This window comes from Loxodonta africana, chromosome 24 (genome assembly GCF_030014295.1).
Source record: "Loxodonta africana isolate mLoxAfr1 chromosome 24, mLoxAfr1.hap2, whole genome shotgun sequence".
In the NCBI taxonomy this organism is placed as follows: domain Eukaryota; kingdom Metazoa; phylum Chordata; class Mammalia; order Proboscidea; family Elephantidae; genus Loxodonta; species Loxodonta africana.
The window spans coordinates 31,316,420-31,337,422 of NC_087365.1; the positions used below are offsets into that span (position 1 = coordinate 31,316,420).

The 21,003-nt window shown below is 50.2% G+C and overlaps 1 protein-coding gene across 2 annotated transcripts; it reads left to right on the top strand.

Annotated features, from left to right (window-relative positions):
• Positions 1-3,968: 3,968 nt before the first annotated feature.
• Positions 3,969-21,003, top strand: CCM2L (CCM2 like scaffold protein). Of its 2 annotated transcripts, XM_064275940.1 has the most exons (10): positions 3,969-3,998; positions 8,368-8,535; positions 10,465-10,548; positions 10,643-10,826; positions 11,720-12,174; positions 16,022-16,157; positions 17,919-17,982; positions 18,976-19,105; positions 19,659-19,797; positions 20,665-21,003. In XM_064275940.1, the coding sequence occupies exons 1-10, from the start codon at positions 3,969-3,971 to the stop codon at positions 20,979-20,981; spliced, it is 1,707 nt and encodes a 568-aa protein (XP_064132010.1). In that variant the 3' UTR covers positions 20,982-21,003. The 2 variants fall into 2 exon arrangements, with proteins under 2 accessions (XP_064132010.1, XP_023405893.1); XM_023550125.2 differs by lacking the exons at positions 17,919-17,982; positions 20,665-21,003 and having other exon boundaries at positions 19,659-19,662.

Here is a 21,003-nt window from a genome sequence, read left to right on the forward strand (position 1 = left end):
CTTTGCATAGTCAATAAAACAGAGGTAAACATCTTTCTGGTATTCTCTGCTTCAGCCAGGACCCACCTGACATCAGCAGTGACATCCCTGGCTCACGTCCTCTTCTGAGTCCAGCTTGAACTTCTGGCAGTTCCCTGGTGATGTGCTGCTGCAAGTGTTTTTTAATTATCGTCAGCAAAATTGTACTTGCGTGTGATATTAATGACATTGTTTGATAATTTCTACATTCTTCTACCATGTTTAAGCCACTGTTATTTTGGGTCTTTGTTACAATGAAACTATATCCTGGCTAATATATCTGGCCCCTAAGAGAAGACTTTTGAGGAATCTCTGGGAAAGGTTTTCATTCATGATAAAAAGATACACAAGAAAAGGAAACACGTGGCTTCATTTTGCTGGATGGCATCAGGTCTGGGTAACTCCTAAAGCTGCAGCAGCAATCTTGCCAACAAAGTAGTAAAATGTAAGAAACTTGATGACATTGTTGAGCTGCTCAATTAACTGGCCCTGAAATTACTCGCCTTTGGATTTCTTGTCATGAAAGGTGATAAATTTTCCTTATTGTTTAAGCCATCTTTGGTCAGGCAGTCTTACTTGCAGCCCAAAGCATTATAACTTACGCATCCTATGTTTGCTCAAGCTGTTCCCTCTGCCTAGAGTGACCTTCCTTCCATTTGCCCTTCAAGGCTCAGCTTGAATGCTATGGGCTTGATGAATGGCTCCTGATTCTGCCTTTTGCAAACAAATTGTGTGCCTTATATCAGAGTTCTTTGATCGTGTCTTTTTCTCTAGCCAGACCAGGGTCAACATATGCACTGCATATCTGCTGCCATTCCCTCCTCCTGCCCCATGGCTCACAGCGACTCATAGCGACCCTATAGGACAGAGCAGAACTGCCCCATAGAGTTTCCAAGGAGCGCCTGGTGGATTCAAACTGCTGACCCTTTGGTTAGCAGCTGTAGCATTTAACCACTACACCACCTCGCTATGAGTCAGAATTGACTCGATGGCACTGGGTTTGGTTTTTGGTTTTGGCCCCATGGCTGGCATTGATAATCAATCACTTTTTCCTGCTGGAAGTAGATCTGATCTTATAATCCTCTATACAGTATTCCAGGCAGTTCCTGCCAATCAAGTGGAGGTGGCTAGAAAGAGATGAATCCCATCTGCTGCAACTGTTCAGTCTTTGAGAGCAGGGTCTTTGTTTTACTCATCTCTTTTTTTATTCTAATTTTAATAATAAACATTATCATTGTGTGGTTGTGTTCCCACTTAATCCCTGCAGCACCCTTCTGAGGCAGGCACCATCATTATCCTGTTTTTGACGCATGAGGACTCTGAGGCTCTGAGAGATGAGTTAACTTGTTCAAGGTCATACACGTTCGAACCTAGGCCCACCTGACTCCAGCCACTTCCACTGACAGTTTATTATTAAGCACTTCATTTGTTCATGGCCCCAGGGTGTGCACTGCAGGGAAGACAAAGATAGATTTGTTTCTAATGGTATTTGGAAAAAATATTGTCCCATTTGAGATTACCAGCAGTTTAGTGATGTTAGAGTTAGTCCAGCAATAATGTAAATTCCCATTTTACAGATGAGGAAACTGAGGCCCAGAGAAAGGAAGAGCCAAATTAAGAGAGCATCTTCTTGTCTTGCTGCTACTCTGGACTTGCTTAAGGGGTTAAATGGGAGTGTTGATGGCTGGAACAGAGTCAGGGAATTGGGCCACACATCCTGGCCTCTTCCTGTTGGACCTGCAGCCTGAGTAACCTCCCTCCCTGCTGCTGGGAGGAGACAGGCAGGATGTGGGGGAACAGGAGGGAGTAGCTGTCTGAGCTAGCCCTAAGCAGCCTGGGTCTTTTCCCCTTGGAGGGAGGGAGAGAGAAGGAAGGCAGCAGCCGGGCATCTCCTGCTGTCTCATGTCAGAGGCAGCAGCAGAGAGCTCTGAACCTCCAACAGGCACTGACCTGGCATGCTGATCTTTCCAAAATCGCTTTCAAAGCAATCCAGTGCACTGGCCCCTGCACGTTACAATTCATAACCCTTTCCTTATCCCTGGGCTTGTGTCTTCTTTCCACAGCTCTGACAAACAGGCAGGGCTTTGGGGAATGGGACAGGGCTTCTTGTTCATGCAGAAGCTGAGACCCCGAGAGTCTAGGATAAGCCACTTGCCCCAGGTCACATAGCAAATTCACTACTGAGCTTGGGCCTCAGAACCCAGGAGTCATGACTGAGGTGTGAATCAGTTAATCAGGGCCTGTCCAGGTATCTGGGGCAGACTGCACAGTCCCTGGAGGTAAGCAACCCTAGACTTTAGATCTGGACCAGACACAATTCCCAAATAACTCCTTTGATTTCACGGTGTGACCTCTTGGGCCAGGCTCTGCAACTGAGCCTCCATTTAAAAAATCTGTATAATAGGGATAACAATGGTACTCCAACTTCGTAAGGAATTAGTGAGATGAAATGTGTACTTAGTACAGAGCGACAAAGGGGGCCTTGCCTCCCTAATATTCTCCCAAGAGATGATAAAACAGGCCGGGATCCATGGACACACAGATAGGTAAATAAACAAACAAAAAATTCACACCTGTGACAATGGAGTCGATTCCAGCTCATAGCAACCCTATAGGACAGAGTAGAACTGTTCCATAGAATTTCCAGGGAGCAACTGGTGACTTCAAACTGCTAAACTTTTGGTTAGCAGCTGAGCTCTTAACCTCTGTGCCACCAGGGTTCCAGATGGGTAAATAGTTAATCTTTATTGAATACTTAATAAGTACTCGAGGAGCCCCATTCGCGGGTGGCACACATGGTTAAGTGCTAGGCTACTAATCGAAAGATTGGTGGTTCAAACTCACCCACAGGTACTTCAGAAGGCCTGGCGTTCTGCATTCAAAAGGTCACAGCCTTGAAAACCCTATGGAGCACAGTTCTATTCGGCACACATGGGGTCGCCATGAGTTGAAATTGACTCAGCAGCAACCAACAACAACAAATAAGTGCTCACTTAATAAGTAAGCTCTCCTAAGTGCGTTTAATCCTTACAACATCACTATGAGGTCAAGCTAATATTATCCCCATTTTATAGATGGGGAAACTGAGGCACGAGAGGTTAAGGCCCTTGCCTAAGATCACACTCTAGTAAGTGGCAAAGGCAGGATTTAAACCCAGGCAGCCTGTCACCAAAGCCCACGCATACTGTCTTCCTTAACACCCGTTGCCATTGAGGCTACTCCAACTCATAGCACCCCTGTAGGACGGAGTAGAACTGCCCCATTAGGGTTTCCAAGGAGCAGCTGATGGATTCGAACTGCTGACCTTTTGATTAGCAGCTATAGCTCTTAACCACTGTGCCACCAGGACTCCTCTTCCTCAATAGTAATTATTATTATTTTTTTAAATCATAACTTGCTTGGACACAGCAATCCATAGTTTACAAAGCACATTCCCTCCCACTCATGCGTGTATTTCTCACCACCACAGCCCAGGGAGGAAGACAAGGTTTACTTACAATATATAGTGAGAGGGGGAAACTGAGGCTCTGAGACCGGGCACTGACTTGCCTCTTCAAGGTCACACAGAGAAGTCTTTGGCAGAAGTAGGGCTGGAACTTAGGGTTTTCTGACTCCGAATTCTCAGTCCCCATTGGGAAGACCCTTCCTCAGCCTCTACCCCAAGCCCCAAGACTCCTCAGCAGCCATGCTTCTGACTGGAGGCCTCGAGGAGTTCTTCCTCCATCAGCTGCTCTGCCTAGGCTTCCACTCTTCAGCTGTAGAGTCCTAGGCTGTGTCCTCCATTACCACCTCCCCCCAGGCCTCTGCTGGCTATCAGACGGGAGGGGCAGGAACTCCAGGCCAGCAGGCCTGGTGGAGTTTCCGACCAGGCAGGAAAAAGAACAAAGGAACCGTTTGAGGGGGGAGACGGATGGTCAGGAGGGTGGCAGGAGTAGAGGGGACTCTTCGCCATGGAATATGAAGTCAAGAAAGGGAAGAAGGTAGGTGGGAGTTGGGAGGGATGTAGGGTAGAGAACCCTCCCCAAAGGGAGACAGGTGAGGAGCCTGGGGGAGGGGGCGAATGGCATAAGTGGGGCCTTTCTTTTCACTTGGAAGGACCTTCCTCCCCACCCTCTGGCAGCCAGACATGTAGGCTCCAAAGTCCGAGCCTGTTTCCCTGCTCTCAGTGGCCTCTGCCATCCCTAGCATGGGCAGATGGACAGATAGCCAGGGACCTTCCCGGGAAACTCGGCCAGAAGGCTTGGTTTGGGAGATATTCCAAAACTGCTTCTCTGGCATGCCTGGTAGTTCCCTCCTGCAGCTTCTCAGAAAGACCAATGGACAGCCACCCAGCAGACCCATTCCCCTGCCCCATCCTCCCCAGACAGAAGGACCCCTACCAGGGCAATTCTGTGCTCTGAGGCTGCCCATCCAGGCTTGAGTCCCCAACCTGCTCCCCTGCTGTGTTTCAATGTACCCACGTCCTCTCCCCATCTTTGCACAAGCACCCCATTCCATTCCTAGGGCCTCAGCCTGGGGGTCACCCCCCTCATCCTCACCCTTTCCTGGCTCTAAGAAGGCTTTTGGTCTGGGTCTCCAGGGTCATGTCTGGCCCAGGGTGGGATCTCACCTCGTTGTCTTTGGGGTTCAAGGGACTGTCAGATTTTGATTCCCACCCCCATCCCCACAGGGCCCTCCTACCCCAGGGAAGCTGGGCAGGGCTGTTCAAAGGGCTCCCAAGTGAATCACGAAGAGCTAAGAAGGGAGCCAAGACATACCCGCATGTTCTCTCTTGGTTCATTCCTTCCATAGGTATTTCTTGAGCACCTACTATGTGCCAGGCATGATGCCCAGGGCTGGTGATGATGCAGTGGTGAGCAAAGTCAGACAAGGTCCCTTATCCCTCCCTTGGAGCTCACAATTTAGTGTGTGTGTGTGGGGGGGGCAACTATTAATTTTTTTTTTAAAGCAATGAATGCAGAATAGCAAAACTGTTTCCATACCCAGTACGGGGAGACAGAATATTAGGGACTCAGCCCTCGACCAGTCAGTTTGAGCTGAGATTTGAAGGGTGGAAGGAAAGGGGATAGGGGAGAGTGTTTCAGCTAGGGGAGCAGCATGTGCAAAAGCCCCTGTTGGGAAAGAACAGAGCAAGGAGGAAGGACTGAAAGAGTCCCATGTAGCTGGCAGGAGTGAGGGGAGTGGGGGGTAAGATGAGGCTGGAGAGGCGGGCAGGGCTGGATGGTCGGGTCATAGACAAAACATTTCCCCCTCTCCCCACACATACACATACACTTATATAGCTCAGGATAAAATTGCAGCCCCGTAGTTGGCATTCAAGGCCTCCATGACTTGTCCATCTCATCGACCAGCTATAACAGACAGCGCAAGGCTTCTCTAGACTCATCTGCATCTGGCCTTTGAAAACCGAAAAAAACCAAACTGGTCGCTGTTGAGTCAATTCCAACTCGTGACGACCCCATGTGTCACAGAGTAGACTCTGCTCCGTAGGGTTTTCAAGGGATGATTTTTCAAGGGTAGATCACCAGGCCCTTCTTCCAACGTGACTCTGGGTGGGTTTGAACTACCAACTTTTTGGTTAGCATCTGAGCACAGTAACTGTTTGCACTACCCAAGGACTCTTTTCCACCTTTGAAGGCCCCAGGATTTTTTTTTTTTTTTTTTTTTTTTACCGTGTATTGTCTTTTTTTGTTGTTTTTCCTGCCTTTTTTTTTTTTTTTGGTGGAAATATACACAACAAAACCCAGTCCCACAAAAAACATTTGTGTATTAACTGTTTAATGAGAAACTGATTAGCTCTGTAAACTTTCACCTAAATCACAATTAAAAGAAAAAAAAAAAAAACAGAAAAACCCACTCCTATTCCACAGTTTCTAGACTTAATGATCAGTGGCGTTGGTTACAGTCTTCACACTGTGTCAACCTTCTCTTTACTTCTGTTCTAGTTGTTTCACTTCAGTCCCCAGGATTTGGCACGTGCTGGGCCCTCTGCATGGAATGTCCCTTTCCAGGGAGTCTGTCTCTATTTCTCAGAGCTTCCACATACCCCACCCAGGCTCCATAACATGGTTCTAAAACGTGAGCTCAGCGAGCACCAGAATCACCTGCAGGGCTTGTTAAACCATAGATTTTTGGGCACCATCCCAGAGTTTCTGATCCAGTAGGTCTGCGATCAGCCTAAGAATTTGCTTTTCTAACAAGTTCCCAGGTGACACTACTGGTCGTGGGCCACACTTTGAGATTCTAGGTACCTACCCAAAGTGTGCTCAGCAGCATCAGCCGGAAGCTTGTTAGAAATGCAGTCTCAGGCCCCGTCCAGACCTGCTGAATCAGAACTCGTGAGCACAGTAAAGTTTGAGACTAACTAGTTTTGGTCTTTTATCTCAGTGCACCAGTGCCCTCACCCTAAGCCCTGGAGTCCAGATCTCCACATCCCCAGCACCCAGCACAGGGCCTGGCTCACAAGTATCAGTGAGTGTTTACTGAACGAATAATGAGTGACTGAATACACACATTTGTGGGCTAGTTTATGGTCTGTTTACCTGCCCAAGAAGGTGTGCTTCCTGAGGACAGGAGATTCTCTTGTTCACGCTAGTCTTGTAGCAGAAGCTGGCTAATCACACTCACAACATATATTACCTGATGGTTTTCACCTGAGCTGCCTGTCGAACTCACCTGAGGAGACTTTAAAAATCCTGAGGCCCAGGCCCCAGACCCAGAGGTTCTGATTCAGTCAGCCCAGCGTGTAGCCTGGGCACCCAAAGCTTTATAAGCTCTCCGGGTAGCTCTAAAGTACAGTCAGGGCTGGTAGCACCTGCTCTGAAGTGTAGCTGTCACACTTGAGTGGGCACCAGAATCACCAGGAGGGCATGTTGAAGCCTGATTGCTGGGCTCTGCAAGCAGAATTCCTGGTTCAGTTTGTCAGGGCTAAGGTAGTTCAAACCCACTCAGCAGCTGCACAGGAGAAAAGACCTGACGATCTGCTGCCATAAGGATTACACGTTAACCCATTACCATCGAGTCGATGCCGACTCATAGCGACCCTACAGGACAGAGCAGAACTGCCCCACACGGTTTTCAAGGAGCAGCTGGTGGGTTTGAACTGCTGATCTTTTGGTTAGCAGCCGAGCTCTTAACCACTGTGTCACCAGGGCTCCAAAAAACCCACTGCCGTCAAGTCAATTCCAACTCATAGCCACCCTAACAGGGTTTCCAAATCTCTACGGAAGCAGACTGCCACGTCTTTCTGCTGCCAAGCCAATGGTGGTTTTGAACCACCAAACTTCAGGTTGGCAGTCGATCACCTTAACCACAGCACCACCAGGGCTCCAATACAACAAACCCATTGCCATCGAGTCGATTCCAACTCATAACAACCCAATAGGACAGAGTAGAACTGCCCCCATACGGTTTCCAAAGCTGTAATCTTTATTGCTTACAGCGGCCGGTGGGTTTGCGACACCTTTCTCCCTTACAGCGGCCGGTGGGTTTGAACTGCCAACTTTTCAGTTCGCAGCCCAGTGCTTTAAACTATACGCCATCAGGGATCCTCCATAAAGACTACAAGCCCAGAGAATCCTATGGGGCAGTTCTACTCTGCCCCACAGGGTTGCTATGAGTTGGAACGACTCTACAGCACCCAACAACAAGGTGCTGGAGAATTTGTGTTTCAAGTCCCCCAGTGATGCTGCTGCTGACCGGAGGACCCAGGGGCAGGTTTTCCAAGAAGCAAGGTAAGCACAGGCTTACTTGTGCTTACTTACCACTCTATAAAGAACAGTTTCACGTGGATTTCACCATACCACATGCAGGGACCACGCCTGGAGAACTGCTGCTCTAGAGGAGTGCTCAGACTTTCCTGGGCCTTCGAGGTTTACATTCTGTTGGTCTGGGCCATGAGCCTGGAATCTGCACCTTTAATCTAGCACCAGGTCATTTTTATTCAGGTGTCCCTTGGATTATACTTAAATTAGCTTTCAGGAAAGGAGAGAGAATAGCCTAACAAATACCTATGCATCTGTCATCCAGCCACATGTAATCCTAATACATTTTGGTACCTGCCCTAGTCCAGGCCCATCCCTTAAACCAGGGCAGGGGTTACACCCTCACTTGGATGTTCAGAAAGGAGGTTTTGGAGCCAGACTACCCAGGTGGATTCCTGGTTCCACCATTACTAGCTGGTTGTCTTTCGGAGACTTAGTTTCCCTAGCTGTAAAATAGAGATCACAGCGGTACCTCTTGGGCAGAGTTTTTGTGAGAATTAGGTAATATAAATAAAATGCTGACATAGGAAGTGCTCGTTAAGAGTTAGCTGCTGTTATGACTACTGATTCCTCTGTTTTTTTCCAGGGCTTTGTGGCCCCCATCCGCAGGCTAGTGTTCCCCAAGGCCGCGCGCCGGGCAGCCTGCCGGAGCAGTGTCAGCCGCCGGCCACTGCACTCAATGCCCCTGTATCCCCCCGACTATCTCATTGACCCACAGATTCTGCTGTGTGACTACCTGGAGAAAGAGGTCAAGGTGCGTGTGGGATGGGGGAACAATCTCGGGGGAGGGGAAACCTCATCTCCCCCGCTCACCAACCCCCGACCAGGGAAAGCTGTGGCCTATGGCTCATAGAAAGAGGCCTGGTTCGGGTCAGTCTTGCCTCCGCCTTATGCTATGCCTCTCCAGGAAGTGACTGCCACATGCTGAGCCTCAGTGTTCCCATTTCAACACTTTAAGATCACCCTCCAAGGGAGAGTGAATGGGAAGTGTTGTGGGCACTGAAAAATCCTACCTTCCCGGGAGATTTTGACTGCAGTGATGTTGTTACTAGGACAGTGTCCAGGTGAAAGAAAGCCAGTTCAGCCAGCCACAAAGGACTTTGATAACTCAAAAGCATTACTTCTGTTTTGTGAACACCATCAAGGAACAGTGGGGGATCCTTATTTAGACAAGGAAGTCTGGCATAGGGGTAGGGTCACCACATTTAGCAAGTAACAGGCCATCCAGTTAAATTTGAATTTCAGATAAGCAATGAATTTTTTTAGTACGTCCCAAATATTGCTGGGACTAAAAATATTAAAAGAGTATTTTTTGTTTGTCTGAAATTCAAAGCTGGGTAGGCATCCTGTGTTTTATCTGGCCATCCTATGTGGTCGGTGGGAAAACTAATCCAAAATGAATCCACTTAAAAACTGGGGACTGAAATTTCATAGAGAATAAAAGAGAAGAGCTCTGCTGGGTAGAATTTCCCCCTGAAGAATAACACTAATAAAAAAAAGTAATTCTTATATCAAATAATATTTAAGCTATAACTGCAATGATCAGTTAACTCTAAATAATAATTTTGGGGGCATAATTTTTCTGACAAAATTATATCCCAATTTGATACATTCTTCCATTTCCGTTTGACTTCTGCAACAAGATCATAAAGAGGGCAAGTGATTTGCACAATCAGTTGACACTGGTGTTGGGGATGGAGAGGGAGCCACTGACGCCAAGTGGAAATTCAAACGTGGTCCATTCTTTCATGCTGTTATTGTGACTTTTGCTTCCTTATAGAACTCATAGGTGTGAAGACTAAGTAATTATGTCCTAAGGCAACATAGGAGCCCTGGTGCCACAGTGGCTAAGAGCTCGGCTGCTAACCAAAAGGTCGGCAGTTCGAATCCACCATTTGTTCCTTGGAAACCCTACGAGACAGTTTTGCTCTGCACTATGAGTCAGAATTGACTCCACAGCAACGGGTTTTTAAAGGCAATATAGGAGTTCCCAGGCGGTGCAACAGGAGCCCTAGTGGCGCAGTGATTAAAGAGCTTGGCTGCTAAGCGAAAAGTCAGCAGGTCGGTGGTTTGAACCCACCAACCACGCCACGGTTCTGTAAAGATTTACAGCCTTGAAATCCCATGGGTAGTTCTACTTTGTCCTATAGGTAATCCACTCTTTGGCAGTGGGTTTGGTTTTGGTTAGGTGGTACAAATGGTTAGTGTGCTTGGCTGTCCACCCACAGACACCCCAGAAGAAAGCCCTGGCCACCTACTTCCAAAAAATCAGCTATTGAAAACCCTGTGGAACACAGTTCTACTCTGACACACATGGGGTCACCCTGAATTGGAATTGACTCATCAACAATTGGTTTTAAGGCACTATAACCCAGCAGTTCAGAGTGTGGGCCCTAGGGTGTGGGTGACTGACCCGGAAGTCCGGGTATACCCTTTCTAGCTGTATAATCTTATTCTAAGTTTCTCTGTGCCTGGTTTTCTCATCCTTAAAATGAGGGTGAACGAATGATGTAAAATGCTCAGAGCTGTGCTTGGCTTCTAGAAAGGGCTCGATGGGCTCGATAAAAGTTATCATAGGTAATTATTCTTAAGTCGGACATTCCTATCTCAGTCTACCCACGCTGTGTCCTTGAGGAAGCCAGAGGGTGACCTCTCTGTCCTCCTCGCCCCATTTCCAATGCAGTTCCTGGGCCACCTCACCTGGGTGACCTCCTCACTGAACCCTTCAAGCCGCGATGAGCTCCTGCAGCTGCTGGACACGGCCAGGGTGAGGACCTGGGGAGTGGGGAGGGCAGGCCTCTTCCCCTTCTCTCTCTCCCACCAGCACGCGGGAGCTCACGTGATCCAACCCACCCCCACAGCAGCTGAAGGAGCTGCCGCTGAAGACTACGGCGGAGCAGGACAGCATTCTGAGCCTATCGGCTCGCTGCCTGCTGCTCACCTGGCGCGACAATGAGGAGCTTATCCTGCGTATCCCCACGCACGAGATCGCCGCCGCCTCCTACCTGCAGGACGACGCGCTGCACCTGCTTGTGCTTAAGACCGGTACAGCGGGCGGGGCCCGGCCGGGGCAGGGCCCAACGCGTCTGGGACCTGGGCCAGGAGCGGGGCCTGAGGTTGGGTGAGCGGGATTCTGGAAAGGCCTGACCATACTACCCTGAGACTAGCGGCCAGCAGGGGCCATGTGCAAGTAGTCGGAACCCGAGGTTGACGTCGAAGGGTGGCCCACCATCCTAAGCCCAGGTGGTGGAGCCTGGGAAGGGTGGACAAGCTGGAATTCTGAGGCCACTTCAGGGTCCAAAATTAAGGGTGAAAGAGGCGGCCACACAGCACCGCGGTTCGGACAGAACCTGGACAGTGGCGGAGCCTGACCTAGGAGCGGGGACGTACTCGGGCCGTAGCAGGGAGACGTCTGACCACACCAAACTGGAGGCGGGGTTGAAGAGGGTGGGGAAGCTGGAATCCAAGGAGGAGGCCCTGAAACCAGAGACAGGGCCTGAGACTAAGGGTTTGGAAAAAGGGGACGTCCTGACCAGCACCCCCCAGGCCAGACGGTAGAGTCTGAGGCGAGGGTGGGTCTGGGGTGGGTAGAACAAGGAGAGAGAGAAAGGCGCTCTGGTCACTCTACTCTGAGGCCTGGGGGTAAAGCCAGGGGCGGGCCTAGATTAAGGCCCTCGGAGGAGGGCGGCGTGGACTCACCATTCTGAGGCCCAGGGTGTAGGGCTTCAGGTCGGGGGTGTAGCCTGAGGCCGGAGGTGGAGCCTGGGGGCGAGGGTGGGGCCTGAAAGTAAGGACCAAGGCTGGGGCGGGCCTGAGGCGGGGCACCCGGCCTGGTGCGTTGGGGCCCCAGGGCGGCGGGGTCAGGTGCCACCGCCGGCAGCCGGAGGGGGCTCCTAGACCCGACCTCCCACTGCTGACGGTCACCCGGCCTCTCCTAGGTCTGGGCGTGGACCCGGTACCCGCCGGCGTGGACGCCAGCCCCGGTGGCGCGGGGAGGGACCTGGGCCCGCTGGGCGCGGCGCCCGAGAGGCGGCGAGTGGGCACCACGGAGCGGCGCCACACCATCTGCAGCCTGGATTGGAGGATGGCGTGGGGCGCGGGTGGCGAGGCCCGGGCCGGGGGCGGCGGCAGCCTGGAGCGTCAGCGCGCTGGGGCGCGGGCGTCGGGCAGCTGGGAGCGACGGCAGACGTTCAGCGGCAGCTGGGAGCGGCGGCACGGCGGCGGCGGCGGCGGCGGTGCGGGCAAGCCCGGCGGCAGCTGGGAGCGGAGGCAGGCGGGTGGCGGTGGCAGCGGCAGCTGGGAGCGGCGCCACCCGGGTCTCAACCCGCTCGACCCGCAGGACCCCAGCCCTGACGCCTACTGCAACCTTGTCATCCTGGCTGTGGCCAACAGGGTGAGCCCGAGGGCGCCCCGTGTACCTGCACCCTGCCTCTCGCGCTCACCAGGGAGGCGCTGCCACCACATTGGCGAGGTCCCTGGGGTGTGCTCCAGCCTCTTTTCTTCTCCCTCATTTGGCACCACCCAGGATTCAGGCACTATCTGCGTGCACATGACACCAAAAATCTTCTAAACTCCAGCCCTGGACACCTATCTCCCCCTGGCTGTTCCACTGCACCAAAACTCAATTTGGTCAAAACAATTTAACCTTCTCCTCCAGCCCTGCTCCTTCTCCAGCCTCGTCAATGTTGGAGCCGCCACAGTAACAACCATAAGACACTAATCACCACCATGAATCAAGTGCCAACCCATGCCAGACACCAAACCAGTGTTGACTCCTATGATTATCCCAGCAATCTGCAGAGGCTGATATTAAAACACAAGTATCCCCTCTCTACAGAGAAGGAAACAGAGACCCAAAGGTTAAGTAACTTCTACAAGGTCACCCAGAAAGTTCCTCTTGGTAACTCTGGCAGCCATCCAAGGCAGAAGTCTTACTGCCATTCTTGCCTTCTCTACCTCCTCCATCATCCACAGTCATCCTTGCATTTGTTCATTTGACATTATTTGTTGAGTGCCAGCTATGTGCCAGGCATTAGGTTGGGTGCTGGGGATACAGAGGTGAATAAGACATATTTGGCTGTCTCCCTAAGCAGGCATACCTGCAAGCCCTGAGCCTTCTAAACTTCTCCTCTGACCCAGGGCCACTGCCTCTCTCTGTGTTGAACCAAACAGACATGGTGCCTGTCTTAGTTATCCAGTGCTGCTATAGCAGAAATACCACAAGTGAGTGGCTTTAACGAACAGAAATTTATTTTCTCATAGTTTAGGCGACTAGAAGTCCAAATTCAGGGTGCTAATTCTAAGGGAAGGTCTTCGTATCTTTTCAGCTTCTGCTCCTCAGTTCTTTGGTGATCTTCATGGAGCCTGACATCTTCCCCCATCTCTCCTTGCTTCTCTGCACCTAATCTGCTCATTTTATATCTCAAAGGCTGAAGACACACCCTACACTGATATGGCTCCCACCACAAGCATAAGGGCTAAGATTTACAACACATATTTTTGAGGGACACAGTTCGATCCATAACAGTGCTGTCTAGAGGGAGAAATGGGTAATAACCAAGTAATGGGTACATCAGTAGCCCTGGTGGTGCAGTGTGGTTAAGGGCCTGGCTGCTAACCGAAAGGTGGGTAGTTCAAACTCATCAGCTGCTCCGGGGGAGAAAGATGTGGCAGTCTGCTTTGGTAAAGATTTACAGCCTCGGAAACCTAATGGGGGCAGTTCTATTCTGTCCTATATGGTTGTTATGAGTTGGAATCAACTCAAAGACAGTGGATTACATGTGTACATTGTAGCTAGCTGACTCCTTGAAATGTTTTCTTACTTGGCTTCCAGCTCTCCACCTTCTGCTGGTTTTCCTCCTACTCTGTGGCTGTACCTTCTCAGGAGCTGGTTCCTTCCCTATTCCCCAGCCTCTTAAGGTTGGAGTGCCCTAGCTTAGTCATTATTCCTTTTCTCTCCTTCATCTACACTCTAGGTGATCTCAATCTTACAGCTTTAAAAACAGTAAGAACTCCAAATTTTTTCTCCCTTGCCATATCTTCACTCAGCATCTCCTCAGGCCTAATGACCATCTCAAACCCAACACATCCAAAGCTGAGCTCCCGTTCTCCCTCTCAAATCCGCTCCTCCCTCAGTCTCCTCGTCTCAATTCACGGCAGCTCTGGCCTTCCATGGCTGAGACCAAAATCTTGGAATCACCATCCTTGGCTCCTTTCTCTTTCTCACACCCTACAACCACTCTGTCAACAAATCTTGTTGGCTCTGCTTTTAAAATATAATCCAAACCCATCCACTTCTCCCTGCCAATCCTCCACTGTCCCTACCCAGGTCCTCCCCTCTCTTCTCTCACCTGGATCATGCAGTCACCTCCTCATCACCTTCTCACTGGCTCGCTCAGCCCTTGCCTGCAGTCTGCTCACCTGCACAGTCTGAGCAGTCCTGTTAACACATGCTACATTGCATCGCTGCTTCAAATCTTCCAATGACTCCTGTTTCACTCAGAGAAAAACTAATGTCCATAGCCTTCCTTACAAGGCCTTACATGCCCCAGCCACCACCTCCATTTCCTCTCTGACCCCCATTTCTTTCTACCCCCACCTTTATTCACTCCACTCCAGCCACACTGGCCTCCTGCTGGGATGCAAGAGATCTGTGCATTCTGGGTGGTTCACAGCAGGGCCGCCAGGACCTATGACAGTGCCCAGCACACGATAGGTGCTCAATAAATATCTGTTGCATGAATGGGTGAATGAATGAATATTATATAATTATATCTTGGGATAAGGAACAAAGAAAACAAGCAGGTGGCAGTGATAGAGAATAAGTGAGGAGACCATTACTGTAGGGAAAGTGAGGTGGTGATGTTTAAGCTGAAATGTGCAGGAGAGGAAGGAGTCAGCAGGTGAAAAGTCAGGAAAGTGAGTTCCAGACAGAGGGAGTAGTGTGAGGGCTTTAGGGCACAGAATTTATCCCATTCACCTCGGAGACCCCAAGCCCCAGTACCCGGCACACAATAGGACTAAGTAAGAGTTTGTGGAATAAATGAAGAGCTGCCTTCTGGCAGTGTCTGAGCCTCTGGCCTCCTGTCTGAGGCACTGTGGTCCCAAGGAGAGTACAGGAGTTAGAGTCAAAAAACCTGGGTGCCAATATCAGCTAGTGCCTTGACCTACTGTGTGAGCCTGGGCAAGTTCCTTAATCGCTCTGAAACTTAAGTATGAAATAGGGATCCCCCCACCCTGTCTATTTTATAGGGTTATTGTAAGAATCAATCCTGTTTTAATCACTAGTAAACCCCCAACATCCCAAAATGCCTTTATTGAATTACATTTCAATTTACACCCTGGGTTTTTTTAGAGACTCAAAATAGGAAATGGCTTCATGAAGACGCTCTCTTCAGCAGTTATTGCCTTTCTCTGTCTCTTGCTTAAAAACTTAAGAGGTAAAACCCAAAAAGCCAAACACACTGCCGTGGAGTCAATTCCAACTCATAGCAACCCCACAGGGCTTTCCTATGGAAGCAGACTGCCACATCTTTATCCCACAGAGCCGCTGGTAGTTTCAAACTGCTGCCCCTTCGGTTAGCAGTTGATCACTTTAACCACTGCGCCACCAGGACTCCCTCTTAAGAGGTAAAACCAGAAAACTCAAACCTGTTGCCACTGAGTCCATTCTGACTAAGAGGTAGATTCCTCTCCAAATCTGAAATCACAAAGTTTCACCCAGGAACTTACACTCCTTCCTTCTACAGAGACCGAGGTTATGTATTCATCTTGCTTCCATTTTTGCTCTGGGTGCCTGGAAGCTATGACAACCAGTATCATTAATTACAGTAAACCTAAAATTCTGATACATTTAATACCTCCTCTTACTGGGTCAAGAGGCCTGGGTTCTAGTCCTGGCTAATCACTTCTACTCTCTGGACCTCAGCTTCTGGACCTGTAAATTGAATTAAATTAGGGTTTACTTTAGGTAAACTTCAGGATAGTCCACGAATCACCCAGAAATTTGGGGTGCATTTTTCCAGGCAAAGGAGCCAGGATTGTCACTGGGTTCTATAAAGGGGCCCAAGATTCAGAGAGCTGCCATATAATTTTGATGAGAAATGTCCTTAGAGTTGACGTAAAGGGCTCCGTGGGGTGTGTGCGCCTCTGTGAGACTCCTCACACTATGTTTTTGGGAGCAGAGGCCTTCCTGGTCATTGGCAAGGGCCTGAGTTCTGTCTCCTCCCTCTCTGGGCCAGGACGCTGCTGAGGAATCCTGTGCCCTCATCTGTCAGGTGCTCCAGATAATCTATGGGGATCAGAGCATTGAGTGTGTGGACCGAGCTGGCTACCACTACATGTCAACACCCGAACGGCCATGGCTCTGCAGCCGCAGTGAGTACCAGGACCCCAGCCTCCCTTCCCATGAAACATCCCAAGAGGAGGGAGGAGGGATACCCCAGAACTGGGGGCCCTTGGAGGTCTTTAGGGGTACTGATCGCTACTGCAACTACTGGAACCAGCTGCTGTCAAGCTGACCGTGACTCATGGTGACTCCACGTGTGTCAGAGTAGAACTGTGCTCCAGAGGGTTTTTAATGGCTGGTTTTTGGGAAGCAGATTGCCAGGTCTTTCTTCTGAGGCACCTCTGGGTAAATTTGAACCTCTAATCTTTGGTTGGTAGCCAAGTACATTAACCATGTGCAGCACCCAGGGACTTCACTGCAGTGCCTCAATTCTAGCTTTTTTATAGATGTTCACATTGCCAAATTCAGAATGAGTCCCTCAGAGCTGAACTTTCCTGTCTTCCTTTTGTTCGTAGTGTCCTTGCTTTGCAAAAACCTAAGCACACACACTGTCTGCTTACCAAGCCATCAGCCCCACTCAGCCTCTGGTTAAAACCAGGATTTCCAAATGGTCCTTGAGTGCAATCAAGGGCTGGAAGGAGAATGAGACTACTAGAGGCATTTATTGAGCACCAACTATGTGCCAAGCACAGTACCAATGTGCCCAGTGTTATTTAATCCTCATAGCAACCTCATCTGTTCTGGTGACCACTGTATGCCCTGTGCCTACCACGGGACTGGGTACATCCCAGATGTTCAAGAAGTATTTTTCAAATGGATGAAAGAACCCTCTGAGGCCTTCTGATTCCAGTTTTACAGATGAGGACATTAAGGTTCAAAGTAGCCAATAAACTTGCCCAAGGTCACACAGCTGCGAAGTGGCAGAACCGGGATACAAACCCAGGTCTGTCTGATTCCAAAGCTTCTCTATCTGCCACTTTACTTCCCCTGCGGCCTTCAAGGCTGTTTGGTGAATTCTCTCTGCCACAGCACCCCCATGTGGTCTCTGTTTGCATAGCTCCAGCAACAGGGTTGGCTGCTTCCTTCTGGAGGCAGGCCCTCTTGTGGAAGCTGTGCTTGTTGGGAAACTGGGGTAGTTAATTGATTCTCACAGGGATGATGGGTTTGTAAGTGAGGTGATTCAAGACATATTTCAACAAATTCATTCATTCAACAAATATTTACTGAGCCCTCCGATGTGTCAGATCCAATGCTAATCACCAGGATATAATGGTGAGCAAAAGCAGACAGGGCCCCTATCCTCACACAGCTCGCATCCTCTGAGGTAGGTCGACGTTAATTAAAAAATCATGCAAATCAGTATGTGCTTTGAGAACATGTAATGAAGAACTGGCCTTGCCTGGGAAGTCGGGGGAGTGTCCTCGAGAAAGCTGACCGAGCAGAGACTGATGAGGGAGGCTAAGAACTGGATTAAATGAGATAACAGAGCCAGGAAGGGAGCAAGTTCTCTGCAAATAGCCCTTCTTTCCTCTCCAGATTTTGAGTTCCTTCTCCTTCACAAAGTTTGTTTTTGTCTTGCCTCAAACACACAAAATTTACAAAACTCCCTCAACTGTTCCTTGTCTGCTATCCCTCAGACCCCCAGGCAGTAGGAAAGAAGGTGGTATTGTCCCAACACTGGGGAAGTTGAGGAACAGGAGAGGGGAGGAGAGATGCCCAAGGTCAGCTGTGTGTTGGTGGCAGAGACAGGACTAGACTCCAGGGCAGGGCTGAGGTTGGGGCCTCAGGGAGCCAGGGATGGTGGTCCCTGCTTGGCTGCCTCTGACAGCCCCTCTGTCTGCTGGCCCCAGGTGAGAGCTGCCACACGGACGGGACTTACGCCTATGATGCCGACTTCAGCTGCTGCAGCTCTTTGTGGGTACCACACTTCTCGGGGACCCTACTCTTTCTCCAGCCCTGCACAAACAGTATCCCTCTTCAAGGCACTCTTGGGCCTCATGTGGGTGGGAAGAAGTGACCCAGCCCTGGTTTGTGCTGAGATACTGGGCACTTACTGTAGAAGGTAAACTGAGCTCTCCAGGCTCCGGTGAGCTTATAGGTCCCAGACCCCCTTAGAGAGGCCCAGGGGACAACCAGTCACAGAAATGGGTCCACTGGGATTGGCCAGTTCTTTCCCAGCCATCCAGACATAGCAGCCTACAGAAACCAAAATGACAGCTGATGCCAAAAAATATTTTTGATTTACTTTAGGTTTGGCTCCATTTAATAAAAAAAAAAAAAAGGAAACCCTAAAAAAAAAAAGAGCTTAAACAAGAATAGAGCTTCCTCATTCCCCTCTCTCTTACATAAAACAGACAAGGAGGTAGTTTGTTCAGGGCCTCAAGGTCATCAGGGGCCCAGGCTTCTCTTTCCCTGCCCCACCCCTCTCAACACATGCTTCCATCATCAAGGTCACCTCATGAACCAAGAGGTGGTTATAGCTCCAGCCATCATGGTGGAGTATGAGGGGCTGCTGTAAAGAGCTTTGCTGGAATTCCACCGGACAACTTCTTGTCATGTGGCCACAACTAGCTGCAAGCAACGCTAGGAAATATAATTGTATGTTAACTTTCAGTTGGGAACATTGTCCAGGGTTCTGTTTAGGGTAGCTAACTATCTTGGTTGGCCTGGGACCGAGGGGTTTCAGTGCTAAAACCCGGAAAGTCCCAAGCAAACTAGGACTAGTTGGTCACCACGCTAGTTCTGTTACTAAGGGATCTGGGTAGGCAAACAGCAGTCTCTGCCAAGGAGGTATACCCTGTATCTCTTTTCCTGTATCAGTGACAATAGATTTGGCTTCCAATGCTGTGCACCCCTTCCCCCAAAAAATCCCCGTTGCTGTTGAGTTGATTCTGTCTGTCCCTACAGCAATGGCTCTCAGGACACCTTTGAAGCATGTTACAGTGGCACATCTACACCCTCTTTCCACGGCTCCCACTGCAGCAGCAGCGACCACAGTGGCCTTGGCCTTGAGCAGTTGCAGGACTACATGGTCACGGTGAGCTGGGGAAGGCAGTGCAAACAGCATGAACAAAGGCTCAGAGGCTAGAAGAAACACGGGCATTTCAGGAATCATGAATAGTCCTGGGCATATCTGAAGCATAAGACCTCAGAGGTCAGGGCAAGAGAAGAGACTAGGAAAGTAAACTCAGGCCAGCTTATGGTTCAAGGCCTTAACTAATGGCAGCTAGCATTAACTGAGTGCTTGCTCTATACCCGTCACTGTTCTAAGCACCTTTCATAATCATCTTTTTTAATTCTTAAAACAACCCCAAGACGGAGGTTCTGTCATTGTCCTTACTTTGTAGATGAGGAAACTGAGGGTCAGGGAGGTTGTCACCTACCCAAGATCACAGAGGTGATCAATGAACGGGCCAGGATTTGAACTCAGGCAGTTTGCACCCAAGGGGTTGGATATCCCTGGTGGGCCACAGAAGGGTTTTCAGAGGAGGGCTGGGCCAGAAGCGTCCTTATAGACTAGGGCTCTGGGTCTTTGGGCAGGGGTCAAGGGGGGGTTCTGCTGGGATTAACCTTGAATGGTACCCCCACAGTTGAGGAGTAAGCTGGGGCCCCCCGAGATCCAGCAGTTTGCCCTGCTGCTGCGGGAGTACCGGCTGGGGCTGTCCATCCAGGACTACTGTACAGGCTTGCTGAAGCTCTACGGGGACCGGCGCAAGTTCCTCCTCCTGGGTGAGCCCCTGCCCTCCCCAGGGCTCCATGAGGCCCTCTCCACCGGCCCTGCTTAGGCACCAGGCTGGGAGCTTTTCCTCCCAGCCATGAGATCCAGCAGGCAGATGAGGAGACCAAGGTGCAGAGAGGGGAAGGGACTTGACTGCAGTCACAGAGATAGTAAGAATAATAACAAAGAACTGTTAGAGCCGTTTCATCTTCACAACAAAGCTGGGAGAGGAATTGGTTCTTCCCATCTTACTCATGAGGAAACAGGCTCAGAGAGGCTCAGGTACTTGTCCAAGGTCACACGCCTAGTAAGGAGAGCTAACAATACACGTATTTGGCAGTTAGCACGTGCCAAGCATCATCTCATTGAATGCTCACAGTTCTGGAAAGTAGATAGATAGTAGATTTGCCCCCATTTTACAGATGAGGAAACGGAAGCTCAGAGAAATGAAGTGAGGTGCCAAAGTCACATCGCTAGTAAGTAGGGATGGAAGTAAAATGGGATACTCAGTGTGTGCCATGTACCTTGTTATTTAATTCACATCCCTGCTGGGGAAACAGATGTAATAATCTTAATTTTAACGGTGAAGAAAGTGAGCCTCAGAGCAGTCGTTTGATGAAGGTCACACAGCTAATGAATGGAAATATAACGATAACAATAACAAGCAGCAGCAGCTAACATATAACGTAGGCATTTACAGTACACCCAGCATTATGTCGTTATTCTCTGGCTCAGAGAAGTTCAGGAACTTGCAGCAGGTAACACAGCCAGTGAGTGGCAGAACCTAGATGTGAACTCAGATCTCCAGGGAGGGTGATCCCTTTGTGGGAGCGCAAGGGGCTGAATGCTGAGGGATCACCCTGCCCCGTACTGCACAGGGATGCGGCCCTTCATCCCCGACCAGGACATCGGCTACTTCGAGGGCTTCCTGGAGGGCGTGGGCATCCGCGAGGGGGGCATCCTCACCGACAGCTTCGGCCGTATCAAGCGCAGCATGAGCTCCACGTCGGCGTCAGCCGTGCGCAGCTACGACGGCGCGGCCCAGCGGCCCGAGGCGCAGGCCTTCCACCGGCTGCTGGCTGACATTACACACGACATCGAGGCGCTGGCCCCCGACGACGACGACGACGACTACGAGGGCGAAGACGAGGAGCCCCAGGGCGGGGGAGATGCGGCTGAAGACAACTACCTCTAGCTGCCACCCCAGCGGAGGGCGT

Coding starts and splice junctions, on each gene's coding strand:
- CCM2L (XM_064275940.1), top strand. CDS start 3,969: ATGGAATATGAAGTCAAGAAAGGGAAGAAG. Junction 3,999..8,367: donor AAGTCAAGAAAGGGAAGAAG/GTAGGTGGGAGT, acceptor GTTTTTTTCCAG/GGCTTTGTGGCCCCCATCCG. Junction 17,983..18,975: donor TTCAGCTGCTGCAGCTCTTT/GTGGGTACCACA, acceptor CTGTCCCTACAG/CAATGGCTCTCAGGACACCT.